This window comes from Syngnathus typhle, linkage group LG1 (assembly GCF_033458585.1).
Source record: "Syngnathus typhle isolate RoL2023-S1 ecotype Sweden linkage group LG1, RoL_Styp_1.0, whole genome shotgun sequence".
Taxonomy (NCBI): domain Eukaryota; kingdom Metazoa; phylum Chordata; class Actinopteri; order Syngnathiformes; family Syngnathidae; genus Syngnathus; species Syngnathus typhle.
Window position 1 is genome coordinate 25,701,390 of NC_083738.1, and position 18,637 is coordinate 25,720,026.

Genomic DNA, 18,637 nt, shown 5'->3' on the forward strand with positions numbered 1-18,637 from the left:
TGTAGTCCAGGTCGTCGTTATCGCTGATGAGGCCCACCACCGTTGTGTCGTCTGCAAACTTCACGATGTGATTGGTGGTGAACCTGGGGACGCAGTCGTATGTCATCAGGGTGAACAGCAGGGGGCTCAGGACGCAGCCCTGAGGGGAGCCTGTGCTAAGGGTGATGACATCTGAGGTGTCCTGTCCGACCCTGACTGACTGAGGTCTGTTGGGGGTCAAGACGTTCGGTCCACAGCGCTGTCATTTAGAAAGCGTGTCAGGAACGCGAGTACAAGCTGCACAGTTCCATCAAAGCTGAATGTACTTTTCTATTTGATTTTTGCACATCTCGTAAAGACTTTGAGCACTTTGTAAGAACGGTTCTGCAAGAGCAGCTGCTGCCTGCTGTGAGAAGGGATAACTTAATAGTGACTACCATGGTGGACTAGTCAAAGAATCATTGGTGGCTGCCTGAATTGAAACTCGCATTAAGAATGACCTTGGATGAAACCAAGACAGCCTGGGTATCACTTTGCTGGAAATAAGGGAAGAGGCAGAGAAAAGGAAACGAAACCTAACTCACAGACCCACCTGTCCAGATTAAGGAAAAGTTTGTTGCAAAATGGAAACGTTTGTTGCAAAATGGATACTTGCTGCTAGTCTTTTTTTGCCTGGTGACAAAGTAGCTTTGGAATTGAATGAAAGCAAGACAGCCTGAGCATCACTGTGCTGGAAGCATTTGTTACCAGCAGCATCTTGTTGGAAATAGTTCTGGAACAAATTCAGGCTCCAGGATGAAAGCGGTGTTAGAGAAAAGAAAACGAGACCTTCTGAACGTGTCCCAACCTTCATGTCATTTGTGTCATTTGCAGATGTCGGGAAGGCGGCAAGAAAAGAGTGATGACGTTTCTATTTTGGGAATGATGAACTTAGTTGATCAAATTTCCATTATGAACTGACCAAAATCGTTTGACCTTTCAACCTGTTTGTGTCGAAAATGAACGTTGCCAACACCGCATCACTGGCAAAGAAAGCCCAGCGCCGCCTGTACTTCCTGCGGAAACTCAGGCGAGCGAGCGCTCCTCCGGCCGTCATGACTGCATTTTACCGCGGCACCATTGAGAGCGTCCTCTCCAGCTGTATTGCTGTTTGGGGTGGCGGCTGCACTGACTACAACTTGAAGGCCCTGCAGCGCATAGTGAACACGGCTGGTAAGATTATTGGTGCTTCGCTCCCCTCCTTGAAGGACATTTACACCTCCCATCTCACCCGCAAGGCGACCACGATTGTGAGTGAGTGATGCGAGTCACCCCGCTCACTCTTTGTTCGAGCTTCTGCCCTCTGGGAAGAGGTACAGAAGCCTGCGCTCCCGCACCACCAGACTCTCAAACAGCTTCAGGCTGTTAGGATCCTGAACTCGCTCCCCCGTTCTGCGTAGCGTCCTGTACTTTTACTGTCTGTACTGTTTGTGTGCACACTGGCTCTTATTTGTTGTGTTATCCGTTTATTTATTATTACTCTTATTATTTATTGTTTGTGCCTTTTTGTTTATGATGTTTTTTACTTTTTGCGCTATGCTTGCTGGCTCCGTTTTGCTCCTCTTATTTATTGTGTTATCTGTTTATTTATTATTTATTCATCACTCTTACTATTGATTGTTTGAATTTTTGCCTTCTTGTTTTTATATTGTGTCGCGTACTTGTATGTCTATCGTTTTATGTGTCTCGTCACCGTGGGATAGAGAAAAACGTAATTTCGGTCTCTTTGTGTGTTGGGACATGTGGAGAGATTGACAATAAAGCTGACTTTGACTTTGACTTTGACTTTGAAGTGTGTCCAGTCGTTGTTGGTTGCATGTTCCAATGCATTTAGTGCTCAAGACGTTCAGACCACAGCGCCGTCATTTAGAAAGCGTGTCAGGAACGCGAGTACAAGCTGCACAGTTTCATCAAAGCTGAATGTACTTTCCCATTTGATTGTTGCACATCTCGTAAAGACTTTGTAAGAACGGTTATGCAAGAGCAGCTGCTGGCTGCTGTGAGAAGGGGTAACTTAATAGTGACTACCATGGTTGACTAGTCCATTGGTGGCTGCCTGAATTGAAAGTGGCATTAAGAGCCGTGATTCATGCGATATGCATAAAACCTGACACGAGAATGTCATGAAGTGATTGGAGCTGGGCATTAAGGCTTGGAATTGGGGGGTGAGATCACCATATAGACCTGCTGGCCCGCATTTGGCTCCATAGCCCGAAAGGTGACACGTCAATCTGCTGCTCATTTGACTTTTTTGCAAGCAGCCCTGATGTGACACAAGTGATGAGAACATGTCAGCTGATTGAGTGAACCAATGTTTTTGATCTTTCAGTCAGCCAACGTTGTTATGAGCTGAAACCATTTTGACCGATGTCGAGCAAAATACGTTTCCACCTTACTTGGCTTCACTTCAAAACGTAGGTTTAAATGAGCCCAAAGATTGTCCCTCTTTTTTTGCTTGCTTCCCCTTTTTTTCTCATCCCGAATGAAATGATAGTGGTGTCGTAAAGTCTGGACGAAAGAAAATGATATCACGTTCCCTCAGTCAAAGACGTGCACAAGAATAGAACGTGGACGCGCTCTTCCAAGGTGCGTCAGTCAAGAAGGTGGGGGCCGAGCAGCAGCAGCAGCAGCGGCAGCAGCAGCAGGCGAGGTAGCGGCCGTCTCGTTTTGAGCGGAGCCAGTGCATGCACCACATCGACATTCGTGCGTTCAATAGCTTTGAGATCTCTGGTGGGCTTCCGAAGCCACGATGACCCTGCCGGGCGTCCGCCAGGCGCTGGTCCTATCTTGCGTTCTATGGATGTTGTACACCTGCACCGCCGGTGAGTACGCCAAAGAAAATGTCCAACTCAGCGATTGTTCTGCTCTAATTGTAACTTTGGAAGGACGCATGAAGGGTTCGGCTGGCAGTGCGGATCCGCTGCTGGGTTAAAAAGTGGCTGAATTGGTCCCAACTGTGACTTGTTTTGGCATTTTAACAGTTGTTTTCTACAAAATGGACTGTTCTGCGCAAAAGAGTATGCTTTGGTTTTGTGGCCCAACTTCGGTCCACTTTTTGGACCCAAATGGAGTTGTTTTAAAATGGATGTAACATAGCGCTTGTCCTTGTGTTTCCCCTGGAGTTATGTCAGTCTTCTTTCTTTTTATTTGACCTGTTTCTATACCTCTTTAACAAGCTGACATTGATTGCGAGACACAATGGCGCATTCCAACCCGACTCCCCCCCCCCCCTCCCTCCCTCAAATGCGCACGGCAATTCTAGAGAAAGAAGTTTGCGAGGAAACCGAATCTTAAAATGATTCCTTAACTGAAGTGACAGAGCAGAAGAAAATGATTGTAATTGATAAATATGAACATGCCAGAACCCCGATATCACAGGGAGGATGATATATACAGCAAGTCCTCAACATAGACATGTATCAAATATGTTTGGGGAGTAAAAGAGCCCCAGTGAGGACAAAATTATGTTCCGTTTCTCGTTTTTCTCCTTCACTTTGATGTTAACGTGGCACTTTTGTTTATTCCTCCAAACAAAATCAACAAAAACGTCATTCGGGCTACAGTCTGTCTGCGCATGTAGCGACACAATAGCACCACTATTGGCTTTAATATTCGCAACCACACATTGCGTTTTGCTCCAATAAAAAAAAAAAAAGGGGAAGGGGGGGCAAATACATTTGAACGTGTGTCAAGTGTGCGGCAAATGGAAAAAATGGCGCTCCAGCGCGCTCTCGAGGAGGGGCCTTTGCGCTGGAGCGTGTGTGGGCGGGTGGGGGTTTTAGAGGAAGTGATAGTCATGGAGGTTATTCTGTAGCCATGTTACAAGAGGCATGACATTCCAACACGTCCTCCTTTGCATAGATTGCCAGAGTATCTTTTAGTAATTGATGACAATAAAAAAGAAAAAGTTGGATGTGGAATTTGTTGGCCTCTAGCGCCATCCTGTGGGCAGAAAATGAGAGCGAGAGAGAAAAGCTTTTCTCTTCTCTCCCCAAGTAGCAGAATGACAGAGGTGGACTGAATTTCCTCCGTTTTTGGACATGTGCAACAGTCCTTGAAAATATTCACCATCTTGAAACTGGTTGATGGTGAAAAATGTGCCTTGTTGATTTTCTGTGAATGTTATTTCTGTCTGTCTGTCTGTCTGTCTGTCTGTCTGTCTGTCTGCTGGCCGTGAGTCTCCATCCCGCCTGTGTCCCCTACCCCCCCCCCCCCCCCTTTCACTTGCAACTTGGCATGACATTTTTTTTTGTAACGACCAGAAAAAACAGGAAGCTTGAATTGTTAGGTACCTGTGTTAAAAAAAAAAGAGGCGTGACTTGTCAAGACGTCTTCCTTTGCATATAGATTGCAAACGTATCTTTTAGCGAGATAGATGTAAACAATAAAAAGTTGGGTGTGGACTCTTGATTTGGGCAGCGCTTGAATAATAAACAAACTTTTCTCTGTCTGAGGGTCAGAATGAAACAATGGAATTGAAATTCCTCCATTTTTAGACACGTGCAATAGTCCCTGAAATTATTCAGCACCTTGAAACTGTTTGATGATTATCTCGTGAAAAAAAATGGCCTTGTTTATCTCTTGTCTGCATGGCTAATGGCCTTTAATGCCCAAGTCAAGTCATGCAGGTGACGACGCAATTTAGCAAAACGTGAATTCGGCCAACTTCACTCTTGTCGGTTTGCTCAATTTCTGCTTTTCACCAAATGCTGAAAAATGACCAAGGCAACTTTGCTATTTCATCAGGATTAATCGATCCCAAGACATGTGACACAGTCCATGGTTGGACTGCTCACGGCTCCCACTGCTACAAGAAGATGGAGACCACCAACGGTTGGCTGGGGGCTCGTTACGACTGCCTCTTGGAGCGCGCCGACCTTGTCTCCATCACCACAGAGGACGAAGAAATCTTTGTGAAGGAGCAAATGGGCGACAAGCCCTTCTGGATCGGACTCTCCAATCTGGTAAGACCAAAGCGGCTCGCTACTAGTAGTTGATTGACAAACGGGATTGGTTTGGGCAGAAATGCAATGGGGACTGGTGTGACTCTTCGGGAGAAGAGAAGCTGACTTGGTCCGACACCGCTGTGACGTCGACCCACGCCAACTGGAACTCGCGTCAAGACGGAAGGTAAGAAGGTCACCGGTGTCGGCCGAGCAAGATGCTCAGGAACATTTTGGAACCCCTTTCCAAAAATGTGTGAGCAGATTAAAAAGCAGGTTTTGTTTTCTTTTTATCAGAAAAAAGCAAAATAAACTCCAAATTGGCTCGTTTGTCAGATGCGTGTCTCATTTTTCCCCACCTTTCCCCGACAGCGCCAACGTTGAGTCCTGCGCCTACGTCAACCAAGGTGCGTACTTCACCAGTCAGCCTGGCAAGTGGAGACATGGATCGTGCCGATCCTCCTTGGCATACATGTGCAAGCGGTTGGCGAATGGTGAGTCTGTCTCTTCTCGGGATGTTGATGCTGAAAGCAGAAAAGCGTAACCATGTTATCTTTCTGCAGACTGCCCGGACGGATGGCCGTGTTCCTTCAAAGACTTCGGTTACAGTTACAGTCGAGTTGAGAGTGAGTGGCAGCGACCCTTCTTTCTACACTCGCACTGTCTCCTTGTGCTTTTCTAATGAGGTTCTTTTGATTTTCAGCTTCCTTCTGCGACTCTGGCGAGTTCTTGTACAAGGACTCGTGTTACCATTTTGAGGGGACACGTAAAATCTGGCAAGCGGCTGAGGATTTCTGCAAGAACAAGGGAGGTCACCTGGCCAGCGTCCACTCACATGGTGACCGACAATTTTTGACTGGTGAGCGAGCACCAAGGCAAACTGACCAGGCCAGCCATCCACCCGCAATGTTTCACGACAAGTGTTTGTTCTGCTCTCCTCAAGATCACAGGCGAGAAGCTAACGCTATGTATTCTTGGCTGGGACTCAAGGAGAACAATGGCAAGTTGGAGTGGAGCGATGGATCAGCTGCAGTAAGTGACACGTGTGCAACAGATCGAGGTCCAAAAAGTTGTCAATTGGCCAGAATGAAGCTGTCATGTGAAAGGGCAAAAGTGTCATTTGAGCAGAACAAAGTTGTGCTGAATTAGGAGGAAAAATGTGATAAGAATGCTCTCCCTGTCAAATAGATTTGAATTTGACGAGTCATGTTACAAGACAAACAGTTTTTTATTTTTTATTTGATGAGGATTCAAATTATAATTTAGAGGGAAAAAGCAATCAAGTGATCAGTAGAATCAAAGTGCACCGTTCATTTTACAGGGAACCGTTTGGAAGATGGCAACAATTCTGATTGTGAGAAAGAGATTATGAAAATGAATTGGAGGGATTTGAATCAATAAAGTGACTTTGAAGGAATTTGCTGGGAGGCCATCTGTACTTTTGCGCTATGCTTACTGTCTGCTGTATGCACACTGGCTCCGTTTTGCTCCTCTTATTTATTGTGTTATCTGTTTATTTATTATTTATTCATCACTCTTATTATTTATTGTTTGTGGCTTCTTGTTTTATATTGTGTCGCTTACTTGTATGTCTATCGTGTAATATGTCTCGTCACCGTGGGATAGAGAAAACGGAGTTTCCGTTTCTTTGTGTGTCTTGACATGTGAAGAGATTGACAATAAAGCTGACTTTGACTTTGAGCAATTGCAACGCCTAACACACTCAAGTCACGTCCGCCGTGTCTTCCCTCCGCAGGATGACGTCCCCTCGTCTCTTTCTACATCATCATCATACGACTGCTCCAAATTGGCCGATGATGGTAAAATTGTCATAGAGGACTGTGATGACCTTCGTCCATCCATCTGTCAAAAAGGTCGGAAAGTCACGACTTCTCATTTGCCCTTTGTCTTCTGGTTGCGCTCTCATATTTGATCCCATCCTTCCAGGCAAGGCCAGACATTCTCTTTCGGTTCTTCCGGCGCCGACATCAGCATCAGGTGAGGTGGGAGTCCCACGCAGGGCCGCTTTTTGCTATGGGCAATACACAGGGCACACAGTACACGTGGGGGCGCACGAGCACTCTCAAGAAAAAAATAAATAAAAATCTCCCCGTTTCTAGTTCCATCACTTCCATCTCAAATCTGTTCAATGGGCACTGGGGCGCCTTTATTGTCACGTGATGTCAATTTGCTGCTGAGAGGCGTGTCGGGTCAGGTCGGGGTTCTTTCGTTTGTTCTTTGTGCCTGCCAGAAGAGCAGCCCTCTGCTCTGCTCTGCTCCGGCCGCCCCGCCCTCACCGCCTCTCTCTCCATCCATCTGGGGGGACAGCAGAGGGCGGAGAGGAAAAGCAAAGGGGGAGGGTGGTGAGAGAATGCAAGGCCACACAACTGCTTCCAAATCAATGGTTTCATTCGTAAAAGTTATAATACTACCGATCCATGTGTAATCAATTGGGTTATGTGGAAAATGTACACACCAAAAATCAAAACCCAATGGAAAAAAAAAGGGACAGTGCACGCACTGGGTTATGGCCGCATTACTAGATGCTGTTTGCGATGAAAGCGTGTCGGTCGGACTTTGAATTTCCTCCCTTCTTTGACATGTGCAAGAGTCCTTGAAATGATTCCGCATCTTGCAAATGGTTGATGAGGGAAATGTGCTTTGTTGATTTCTTTGTGGAGCGATGATTTCAGAATCAAATTGGCCAATTTGACCCAAAACGTTTTTGCACGCTAAACAGGGAATTTGACTCCGGTTGATCTCAGCCTTGAAGTTTCACTTTATTGATTTCATATTATATTCTTGTCAGTCATGCAGGTGAGACGCATTTTGGCAAAAACTGAATTCGGGCAACTGCATGCTTGTCTCTTTGCGGAATTTGCGCTTTTCACCAAACGCTGAAAAATGACCAAGGCAACTTTTCTGTTTCATCAGGATCAATCAAGACATGTGACGCAAGAATTGGATGGACTCTTCACGGCTCCCACTGCTACAAGAAGATGGAGACCCCCAACGGTTGGCTGGGGGCTCGTTACGACTGCCTCTGGGAGGGCGGCGACCTTGTTTCCGTCAACTCCAAGGATGAGGAAGACTTTGTGAAGGAGCAAATGGGCGACAAGCCGTTCTGGATCGGACTCTCCAATCTGGTAAGACCAAAGTGCTAGCGGCTGTTGGCTCGCTACTAATTGACAACCGGGATTGGTTTGGGCAGAACTGCGACGAGGACGTGTGTGAGTTTTTGGAAGCGGGAGAAAAGAGGCTGACTTGGTCCGACACCGCTGTGACGCCGACCTACGCCAACTGGGACTCGCATCAAGACGGAAGGTAAGAAGGTCACCGGTGTCGGCCGAGCGAGATGCTCAGGTACATTTTGGAACCCCTTTGCACAAATGTGTGAGCAGGTTAAAAAACAGCTTTTGTTTTCTTTTTATCAAAAAAAAAAGCAAAATAAACTCCAAATTGGCTCGTTTGTCAAATGTGTGTCTCATTTTTCCCCACTTTTCCTCGTCAGCGCCAACGTTGGCTCCTGCGCCTACATCAACCAAGGTGTGCACCTCTCCAGTCAGCCTGGAAAGTGGAGATATGGATCGTGCCAATCCTCCTTGGCCTACATGTGCAAGTGGTCCCCGGATGGTGAGTCTGAACCGTTCTTGGGACGTTCTCCTGAAAGTAGGAGGAATTGCAATCACGTGGTCCTCCTGCAGACTGCCCGGACGGATGGCCGTGTTCCTACAAAGACTTGGGTTACGGTTACAGACGAGTTGAGAGTGAGTGGCAGTGACTTTCTACATCTCCTTATGCTTTTCTAACGATTTATGATCGAATTTTTCTTTTGGGTTTCAGCTTCCTTCTGCGACTCTGGCGAGTTCCTGCACAAGGACTCCTGTTATCATTTTGAAGGCAGGAACCTGACTTGGAAAGCGGCTGAGGATTCGTGCAAAAAAAAGGAAGGTCTCTTGGCCAGCGTCCACTCACTGGTTGACGGACAATTTTTGGCTGGTGAGCGAGCGCCAAGACAAACTGACCAGGCCAGTCATCCACCCGCAATGTTTCACAACAAGTGTTTGTTTTGATTTCCGCAAGCCCACCGGCCACTAGGATGGTATTCTTGGCTGGGACTCAGCCAGAACAATGGCAACTTGGAGTGGCGCGACGGATCATCTACAGTAAGTGACACGTGTGCAACAGATCGAGGTCCAAAAAGTTGTCAATTGGCCAGAATGAAGGTGTCATGTGAGAGGGCAAAAGTGTCATTTGAGCAGAACAAAGTTGTGCTGAATTAGGAGGAAAAATGTGATAAGAATGCTCTCCCTGTCAAATAGATTTGAATTTGACGAGTCATGTTACAAGAAAAACAGTTTTTTATCTTTTATTTGATGAGGATTCAAATGATAATTTAGAGGGAAAAAGCAATCAAGTGATCAGTCGAATCAAAGTGCACCGTTTGTTTTACAGGGAAACCTTTTTTCATTGAAAGGTTTCAATCTGAATATGGCAACAATTCTAAATTTGATCAAAAGAGGTGATGGAAAGGGTTAGGATTAGAGATTTGAATCAATAAAGTGACTTTGGAGGAATTTGCTGGGAGGCCATCTGAACAACTGCAACACCTAACACGCTCAAGTCACGCCCACCCGCTGCGCCCTCCCTCCCTGCCTGCCTCCCTCCCTCCCTGCCTGCCTCCCTCCCTGCCTCCCTCCCTCCGCAGGATGACGTCCCGTTGTATCTTCCTACACTACCATATACCTGCTCCAAATTGACAAGTGACGGTGAAGTTTACATGGACACTTGCGAAACCCTTCGTCCATCCATCTGTCAAAAAGGTCGGAAAGTCACGACCTCTCATTTGGCCTTTGTCTTCTGGTTGCTCTCTATTATTTGATCCCTCTCACGTCGTTACAGGCAAGGCCAGAGATTCTCTTCCGCTTCTTCCGGCGCCGACATCCGCATCAGGTGAGCGGGCGTCCCACCCTGCAGCCCACGTGCAAAATCCTGTTTGCCCTCAAGTGACTCGAGTCTCGCTTGCAGGCAAAAGCGCAAAGTGCGGCTGGTGGCAGGAAAACCCCGCCAACGACAGCTTCTGCTACCTGATCAACTCCAAGCCCAGCAAGACCTGGAAGGAGGCGCGAGACAAGTGCGCCCGCCTCAGCGGCAACCTGCTCGGCATCACCGATTTGCAGGAACACGCCTTCATCCAAGGTAGGCTGTCCAATGTGCTTGATGAAAGAATCCATACGGAAGAAAGTCACACCGAGGGACCACCGACTTACTTTTTGCCAAGTTTCTTCCGTCCAAAGAAAAGACCAAAATCTAGCTTGTGGCCGGCCCCCACCCACAAGGACACTAGCCAGACGTCTCCCGCACTTCATTGCGGTGAAGCGTTTTGCCTGGAAGATGTTTCAAACGTGTTTGTTTACCTTTGACCCACAGGTCTTCTGCCAAACGCTTCCTCCTCTGTGTGGTTGGACGCCAGCGACACCATGGTCGAAGACGGCAGCAAGAAGTCTGAGCAGTCCTCACCGAGTTCCGCCCAGTTGGCTGCCGCAGGTGGGTCTAAAACCTGGCCGCAAAATGTCCATTTCCGGGGAGGAACGGAGAAGTCTGTGGTCTCCTTGCAGGTAACCCTGGTGACCCCTCCGGCCGGCGCTGCAACTCCTTACTCGGTGGCAAGGGCGGCCGGGAAGTTGGCAATTGCGAGGAGAAGCGCGGCTACGTCTGCAAGAGAAGAGGTAAGACAAGGTGCTCGGGTGACTCTGCAAAATGGGTGTCATCAGATCGGAAGGCCAAAATGGCGATTGTTAGGTTTTTTTTGTCTGATGTCAGTGACAGGCTGAAACTGAATGAAGGCGTGGTCCGCTACTTTGTCGCATATCTTAATTTCGCCAAATGCCAAAGAATACAAAAAACATGGCGCTATGAAGTCAGAATAATCCCAATGTGTCTCCTCAGTCATTCAGACATGTGATCGGACCAAAGGGTGGCGCCGCTCGGGCTCCAAGTGCTACAAGAAGATGGCGACCACCAACGGTTGGCTGGGGGCTCGTTACGACTGCGTCTTGGAGGGCGGCGACCTGGTCTCCATCACCTCGCCTTACGAGGAAATCTTTGTGAAGAAGCAAATGGGCGACAAGCCGTTCTGGATCGGACGCTCCAATCTGGTGAGACGGAAGCGCAGGAAAGCAACTGTTGACTCGCTATCGGTACGCCATTGTTGACAAGTTTGGACTCTGCAGAAATGCAACGAGGCCTGGTGTCAGCTTTCGGAAGCGGGAGAAAAGAGGCTGACTGGGTCCGACGACACCGCCGTGACTCCGACCTATGCCAACTGGGACTCGCGTCAAGACAGAAGGTAAGAAGGGTCACCTCTTTGCGTCCTTTCATTGCCAGGCGGGACACACATAGGGAGATTATGGAACCCGTCTGCAGAATTTGAAAGAGCGGACATACCGCCGCCTTCAAATTGGCAGCACGTTTGTCGGATGTGTTTCTGGCTTTTCACGACCTCTCCCGACAGCGCCGACGTTGGTTCCTGCGCGTACGTCAACCAAGGTGCGCACGGAGGCACTCAGCCTGGCAAGTGGAGACATGGCTCGTGCGGATCCTCCTTGGCGTACATGTGCGAGCGGCCGCTCGACGGTAAGTCTGCACGTCCCTTGCCATGTTGACGCTCAAAGGAGGAAAAAAAAAATGCAATCACGTCGTCCTCCTGCAGCCTGCCCGGAGGGACGGCTGTGTTCCTACAAAGACTACGGATTGGGCTACCATCGCGTGGAGAGTGAGTGGCAGCGACGCTTCTTTCTTTTCACACCCGCAGCGCCCCCTTGTGGTTTTGTAATCCATGTTTCTTGCCGGCTTCAGCTTCCTACTGCGACAATGGCGACTTCCTGTACAAGGACTCTTGCTATCACTTTGAGGGAATGGTGCGCCCTTGGGCGGGAGCCGAGAGGTTCTGCCAAGAATGGAACGGTCACCTGACCAGCGTCCTCTCATGGGAAGAGCGCCAATTCTTGGCTGGTGAGTCAAACTGCCTACGCCAGCAATTGTCCCCCGGCGCTTCGCAATGTCTGTCACGTTTGAATGCTCTTCTTGTGCTAAATGGCTTTTTCTGATTTCCTCAAGCTCACGCGCCATATGTAGAAGGTCTGCAATCCTGGGTGGGACTCAAGAAGAACAAGGGCAACTTTGAGTGGAGCGACTCAACACCTGCGGTAAGTGAAAGGTTGATAGAGCTGTCTGCATAAGTTGGCCCAGAATGAAGGTGTCAGATCGGAAGGCAAAAGGTCCAAGTGAGGACAAAAGGCACATTTTAGCACAACAATGCACAAACTAGGAGGAACAAAAGTTCGACTTTGGCGCAAGCATGCTCATCATGTTGTTACAAAAAGAGATCAACATTGAAGGTGTGAATCAGCTGGAGCAAGAACAAGGACAAAGTGGTGGAATTGGAAGAACAAAATTGTCATCTTCAAGAAAAGTGTGAAAAAACAAGTCATCGATGCAGAAGTCGCACGGGTCAAAGTTGCACATTTCTGAGAATAAAATGACTGTAAAAACCTGAGTCTGAAACTCAAGCTGCGATTCAATTGCAAGAAGATTGTCAAACGACTACAAAGCGGCTCAAAAGAATCGGCGATATGGTGAGAAAAGGTTTGAGGAAAATATTGATTAGTGGGAGGAACAAAGGACTCAAATGTGGTGGCAAGCAAGAGCAAACGCGCCAAAGTCACGTCTGGCCTGTCGTCCGCAGGGCAACACCGAGTGGGTTCCAAACGGGCCGATAGGACGTGGTAACTGCGCTGCCTTGTCGCAAACTGGGAAACTTGAGGACTGGCCATGCACCAAAAACCAGCCATTCATCTGTAAAAAAGGTCCGCAAATGACGAGCACTCACTCTCCACTTTTATGTGCTCGCTCATAATCATCCCTCTTCCTTCCTTGCAGCCAAGGTCCAAGACTTTCTTCATTTTCTGCCGCCACCAGGTGGGCATCCCACTCGGCAGTCGGCGTGTGGTCTCTTGTCGCAGGTTTGCCCTCGAGTGACTCCACTCTCGTTTGCAGGCCGGAGCGCAAAGTGCGGCTGGTGGCGGGAGCGGACCTCCTCCGACTTCTGCTACCTGATCCAACGCAGGCCAACCAAGGTCTGGAAGGAGGCACGAGACGACTGCCGCCGCCGCGGAGGCGACCTGCTCAGCATCACCGACTCACACGAACAGGCCTTCATACAAAGTAGGCTGTCTGTCTGTCTGTCCGGTTGCGATCAGAGCTGTTGAATTCCCCCAACGTGGACTGTTTCAAACTCATTTGACCATTTACCTCCAAAGGTCTGCACACTTTTCTGCCGAGCGCTCCCTCTCTGTGGTTGGGCGTCAACAACAACATCACGAAAGACGGCAGCGAGTGGACTGACGGATCCCCGTTCGGTTACATCGTCATGGACGGAGGTGGCTCAAAAACCCAACCAACGTTTGTCTGCGACGTTGCGGCGGCACGGAACTGAGCATCTGTCGTCTCCTTCCAGATGAGCCCGGTGACCTCTCTGCTGCGTCCTGTCTTTCCTTTCTCACAAGCAACGGCCGCTGGAAGTTTGACGATTGCCGGAAGAAGAGAGGCTACGTCTGCAAGAAAAGAGGTAAGACGTGGCGACGCTCGGCCGATTTTCACAACGTGCCGACTCGCATTTTTCACTTTTGTCTTGCAGGAAACACGGCCAAACCCCCGCGGCCTCATGACGGTACGTCTCCTTCAACGGTGGCTTCGAAGGATGCGAGACACAAAAATGACACGACGACGCTTTTGCAGGATTTAAGGAGACCCTTGTCTGCAACGACCGTTCTGCTGACCTGGTATGTGAGGCTGAGGGTCAGAAGCAAGGTCGCATCAGCATCCAGTCTGCCTTTTACGGTCGGCGGAGCTGGGATGTTTGCTTGGCGGACGGCGACTCATACAATGACGGTACGAGCTGACAACCCATCATTTTGATGATTCCAATTGAGTCATTTGTCCGCCTACCTCTGAAGGCCCACTCAGCGTGCTTTGCTTGATTTCCTGCTGTTGAAAATGATCCAATGCTCGCAAATCGTCCAGATGCCAGAATGGGACTGTATGCAGAAAGAGACAGATGCTAGCTTGGTTCGACTTTGTCTTGTTGAACTCACTTTCAAACACTTGCTGATGTGTTATAACTTTCAGAGTACTGCGCAGTGGAAGGCATCCTCCCTCGCTACAGGAAAATGTGCAACAGCCAGCAAAAATGCCACATTGAGCTTTTGGAGGACGAGTCCTGCCCTGCCTCCTCCTCCAAATATCTGCAGATGGTCTACAGCTGTGAACAGAAAGGTGGGTTTCACGTCTCGTGATCTTCCACTCTGCACCGAATCGAGGACTCTTCACATTCCCATGCAAGGAGTACTTCGGTGGCCAGATTTCTATTTTATTTGGCCTTTAAGCATCTGTGTCAAATTCAAATGACTTTTGGCTGTCCTCAGTATGTCTCGACAGTCTGGGCATCGCCGACGGGAGCGTCGCAGACTCTTCCTTCATGGCCTCCTCCTCAATGGAAGACGCCACCCCAGAAAAAGCCCGCCTCAACGGAGAGTCCTGCTGGAAGCCGTCAAAAGCTTGTACGTGGAAAATTGACAGCTTGGCACTTTGGTCTCCTGAGCGTTCTCATGTCCCCCCCCCCACCCTTCCTCCAGCCATCGGCAGTTGGATCCAGGTGAACCTCGGTTACACGAGAAAGGTGACGGGGATCGTGACCCAGGGATGTGATGGCGCTAATACTGGCTCCTGGAACATCCATCTTGAGATGAAGCTGAGCGTTAACTGGAGGAAGTGGACCGAGCACCCAAACGGGAAGGTGAGCGCGAGGGACAATCGAGTCGACCTCCAAACTTGTCACAACAAACAAGGAAACATTCGATTTGTAGTTCATCGGCGGTGGGACTCACCTGCTTGAGACGCCCGCGTTCGCTCAGTACGTCCGCATCCTGCCGCTGGAGAATCTTCCCCAGTTTGGCCTCCGCTTCGACATCTTGGGATGCGCACATGACGGTGAGCAACGCAATCCGCGGCCGCTTTGGTTGCCCAAAACAACAACCCCAAACGTGCCACAAACTCTCGGTCGCCTTTTGTCCGACAGATGAGACGACCTGCGCCAGAACGTTCAACAGCCTCCACGTGACCGATTCGATGACGTGAGTAACGCTTGACACAATGTTTCATGAGCGCCTGTTGTCAATTTCACGACATGCGCGTCTTCTGCAGGTTCTACTGTCCCCCGGGCTGTGACAAAGAGGAACACTTTGTCTTTGGATTGATGGTCTACTCTGCGGTACGGGATCGCCTGACCCACTGGTGGAGGTCTCGTATGTGATTGCAACTTTGTGTAAATGCAGGGCTCGCACGTCTGCGCTGCCGCTATTCACGCCGGAGTCATCCGGAGCGACATCGGAGGAAATTGTATCGTGATGAGAGCTCCCAAACAGCAAGTCTACACGGGCTCCACCGGGAACGGGATCACCTCCAGACAGTGAGTGGGCGACCTTCACGGAAAGGTCCCATGAAGAGCCACCGGCTAATTATCGCTTTGCTATTTGCAGTTTGGTCGACCCACTGGACGTGTCGCACACGTTTGGAGACGGAGGTGAGTTGTAAAACTATTTCCCCGACTGTTGATGGCAACTAAACGCCACGTGGCGGCATCTCACCTGCAGAGCCCAGATGCTCAGCGCCTGACTGGGAGGAGTTTGCCGGTTTCTGCTACAAAACCTTTGAGGGCAAAAAGAACTGGGATGATGCGCAACTCGTCTGCCGTAGTCTCGGAGCCGATCTGGTGTCCATCCACTCCGAGGTGGAGCAGGCGTCGGTGAAAAATGTCTCCAACCTCGGTGCGCATCCCGACCGTTAATTAACAGTCCCCGTCAACATCTGAGAACCGCATGAGAGCTCTGTTCTCTCCCATCAGAAACCAGCGACATGTGGACCGGAATGAACGACCTGGCGCTTGCCGGCACCTTGGTGTGGTCGGACCGCCACGAGGTGACCTTCACCCACTGGGCCGCGGGAGAACCCAGCCAGCGCGTCGGCCTCGGCAAACACTGCGTGGCTGTGCTACGGCAGGTGCGTGCTCAAATCAGCATTTGGAAGAAGAAGAACTTTGCGTTCCACTGAAATGGACTGTTTTCTTTCAGACTGGAAGGTGGAAGCTAATGTCCTGCGCCCAGGCCAACAGCTTCATGTGCAAAATGCCCACAGCGCATTTTCCAATTGCCTCACCGACTCCTACCATCCCCGTCGTGTCAGTCCCCAAGGCCGTGGCCGACCCGAGCCCGATGTTTGCCCCAGGCAAAAGTCCCTCATCGAAGCCACAGGCTGCCGGTGGAGAAACTCTACAAAGGCGCCCTCCAAGCAAGTCAGCAAAGAAGAAGAAGAAGAAGAAGCAGCAGCAGGAGCAGCAGCAGCAGCAGCAGCAGCAGCGTGTTTCGTGTCCAGATGCAATGTGAACAGCTTTTTCTTTTATTCTAGTTAAAAAAAAAAAGTTTCCATAGATTGTATGATGACAAATGATGAATTTTGAATCATTAGAGAACTATGTCACTGCCAATGATGTCTGCGACTGTAGAAATGTCACTGGAAGGGCAATCCGGTATTTTCCATCATTTTCTATGGTCTGTTACCGCATCTACAATCCACTGTCAATTTATATCCAGTTATTCCATTTTTGATGACCCAATCACTACGGTCAGAAAAATGTCGTTCTCTCTACGGTACGTTATTGCATTTACAATTCACTGTATATCATGTCGATGTATATCCAATCATGGATTTCATTTTTCAATCACTGACTGCAGTATTTTAATCAATCACTGCTGTCAGAAAAAATCTGGTTTTCACTGTTGTTGTAATCATTTCAAAATAAAAGCAATTGATTACGATTCAGGGCTCCTTTTTTTTTCTACATTTTTTGACTGATTCAAACGGTGGTAACTAAACTTTTCGGTTCATCCCGACCACACATTTTTGCTAAATTTATATTTATATATATTAATTACTCATTCTTATTTTCTATTCTGAGTATAATGAAAAAAAAAACCATTGAAAATCAACTTAGCCACTTGGGGGCAGCATTTAGCTGAAAGAAATCTCTATCTTCTGTGTGGAATGACGGCTTCTGAGGAGTCAAGAATATATGCGTGGACTACTTTATATGTTGCTGCATAGTTTGTGTTAAAATATCCGCGACACTTTGCTTTGGCATACGCTCCCTCCCGGCTTACAAAGTGTGGATCTGGTCAGCAAATAATGTCACGGTGCCAATGTAGCACTTTACAGAGCTGCCTCGGCCAATTGGTTGACTTTTCTGGAAGCAACACGCCGCCATGGAGGCTTGGCCGGGACGCCGATTTCTAATTGTATTGGGAGCTGCACGTCTCCTGCCTCGTTCACACTTGAGAGACAAAGTGTGGAGATCTTGTACACCACAATAAAGTCTTACTGGAAAGATCTTGAAAACCAAAATGTGGGTTACAGTCGTTCCCATTTAGAAATGCATCTTCAAGACGAATCTGGGGTTTCGGACTTGGTCCGTAGTCCGACTCTGTGTCTGACTCTGTGTTAAATAACCTTGACCTTGACTTCTTTATTGCTCAAAACAATACCTTGGTTTTGGGGTTGTTGTTTTTTTTTTTTTTAGTTGAAGGGAATGTTCATCAAGCTATTAACATTGGCATTGTGATGATTTGGACCCAAGGGCAGCTGAACAAAACGGGCCCAAGGATTGACCCTTGAGGGCCCCCCACCATATCGTGGCAATTTGGTTCATATGAAAACTTCTAACAGTGTCAAAATAACTCCTTTCCTCCAAGTGGGACCTGATGTCCTGTTGTTATGATGGGAAAAGATGTAATCATCTTTTGGGAAAAGGGCTTAGGGAAGCTTTAAATGTTACGGAGTGGCGAGACGGTTATTGCAAACAAACAAAAAATCTCACAACAGATACGAAGTTTTTTTGGAACAGTTTTTAATTAGGACAATATGGGGGGGCTTCATCCCAGCAGAGTGCAGATGGAGCGATAACACGACGCAGTGTGTGTCGTCTGTCATCTTAAAAGGTGTGCTGGAGCTGATAACAAGTGACAGACTGCACTAAATCATATTTCGCCGCACTAACAGCCTCAGATGATTACATTTACGTCTCACAACTACACTCCCATTCTAAACATATTACTGCAGCCATGCTTTTCACTTGTGGGCATGAGAAAGGGCTTGGGTTAATTTGCTATACGGGGTCCTGTCGATTTTTTCCCGTCACTGAAACACGTGCGTGCGTGCAGCGTCACAGATAAAAAAAAAAATTGTGCGCTCTTCCCCAAACAGCATCCTTTTGGCCTGAATGTGCCTGTTGCCACGGTAACAGCGCACTGTTCTCAAAGTGGAGGCACACACAACATGCACGCACAGAGACAGACAAAACACACACTCGTCCGTCTCGGGGCTCTCTCGTGCTTACGTTCCCCCGCATGGTGGTGTGCAGAGGTGTCCCGAGACATAGAAGGAGGCGGGGGCGGGATCACAACTCCCTATCAATCCACAATAATGTTACTCCTTCCTCAGAGGATAAAGAATATATGCATGTGAGAATATTGTGGTCAAATACTCATTGCTTAAACAGTTAAAGC

The 18,637-nt window shown here is 48.5% G+C and overlaps 1 protein-coding gene across 1 annotated transcript; it reads left to right on the top strand.

Moving 5' to 3' along the window:
- The first annotated feature begins 2,663 nt into the window (after positions 1-2,663).
- On the top strand, positions 2,664-16,894 carry LOC133165392 (C-type mannose receptor 2-like). Its single transcript, XM_061295063.1, has 44 exons — positions 2,664-2,840; positions 4,765-4,982; positions 5,042-5,148; positions 5,334-5,455; positions 5,525-5,587; positions 5,665-5,820; positions 5,905-5,993; positions 6,718-6,835; positions 6,909-6,959; positions 7,896-8,107; positions 8,173-8,285; positions 8,473-8,594; positions 8,666-8,728; positions 8,805-8,960; positions 9,045-9,127; positions 9,670-9,784; positions 9,864-9,914; positions 9,990-10,160; positions 10,392-10,508; positions 10,580-10,690; positions 10,911-11,119; positions 11,195-11,310; positions 11,476-11,597; positions 11,674-11,736; positions 11,820-11,975; positions 12,081-12,169; positions 12,709-12,829; positions 12,903-12,941; positions 13,020-13,187; positions 13,283-13,402; positions 13,480-13,590; positions 13,660-13,692; positions 13,761-13,913; positions 14,151-14,297; positions 14,447-14,581; positions 14,657-14,817; positions 14,888-15,011; positions 15,100-15,154; positions 15,225-15,291; positions 15,356-15,489; positions 15,560-15,603; positions 15,674-15,847; positions 15,925-16,079; positions 16,151-16,894. The coding sequence occupies exons 1-44, from the start codon at positions 2,768-2,770 to the stop codon at positions 16,460-16,462; spliced, it is 5,319 nt and encodes a 1,772-aa protein (XP_061151047.1). The 5' UTR covers positions 2,664-2,767; the 3' UTR covers positions 16,463-16,894.
- Positions 16,895-18,637: the final 1,743 nt, after the last annotated feature.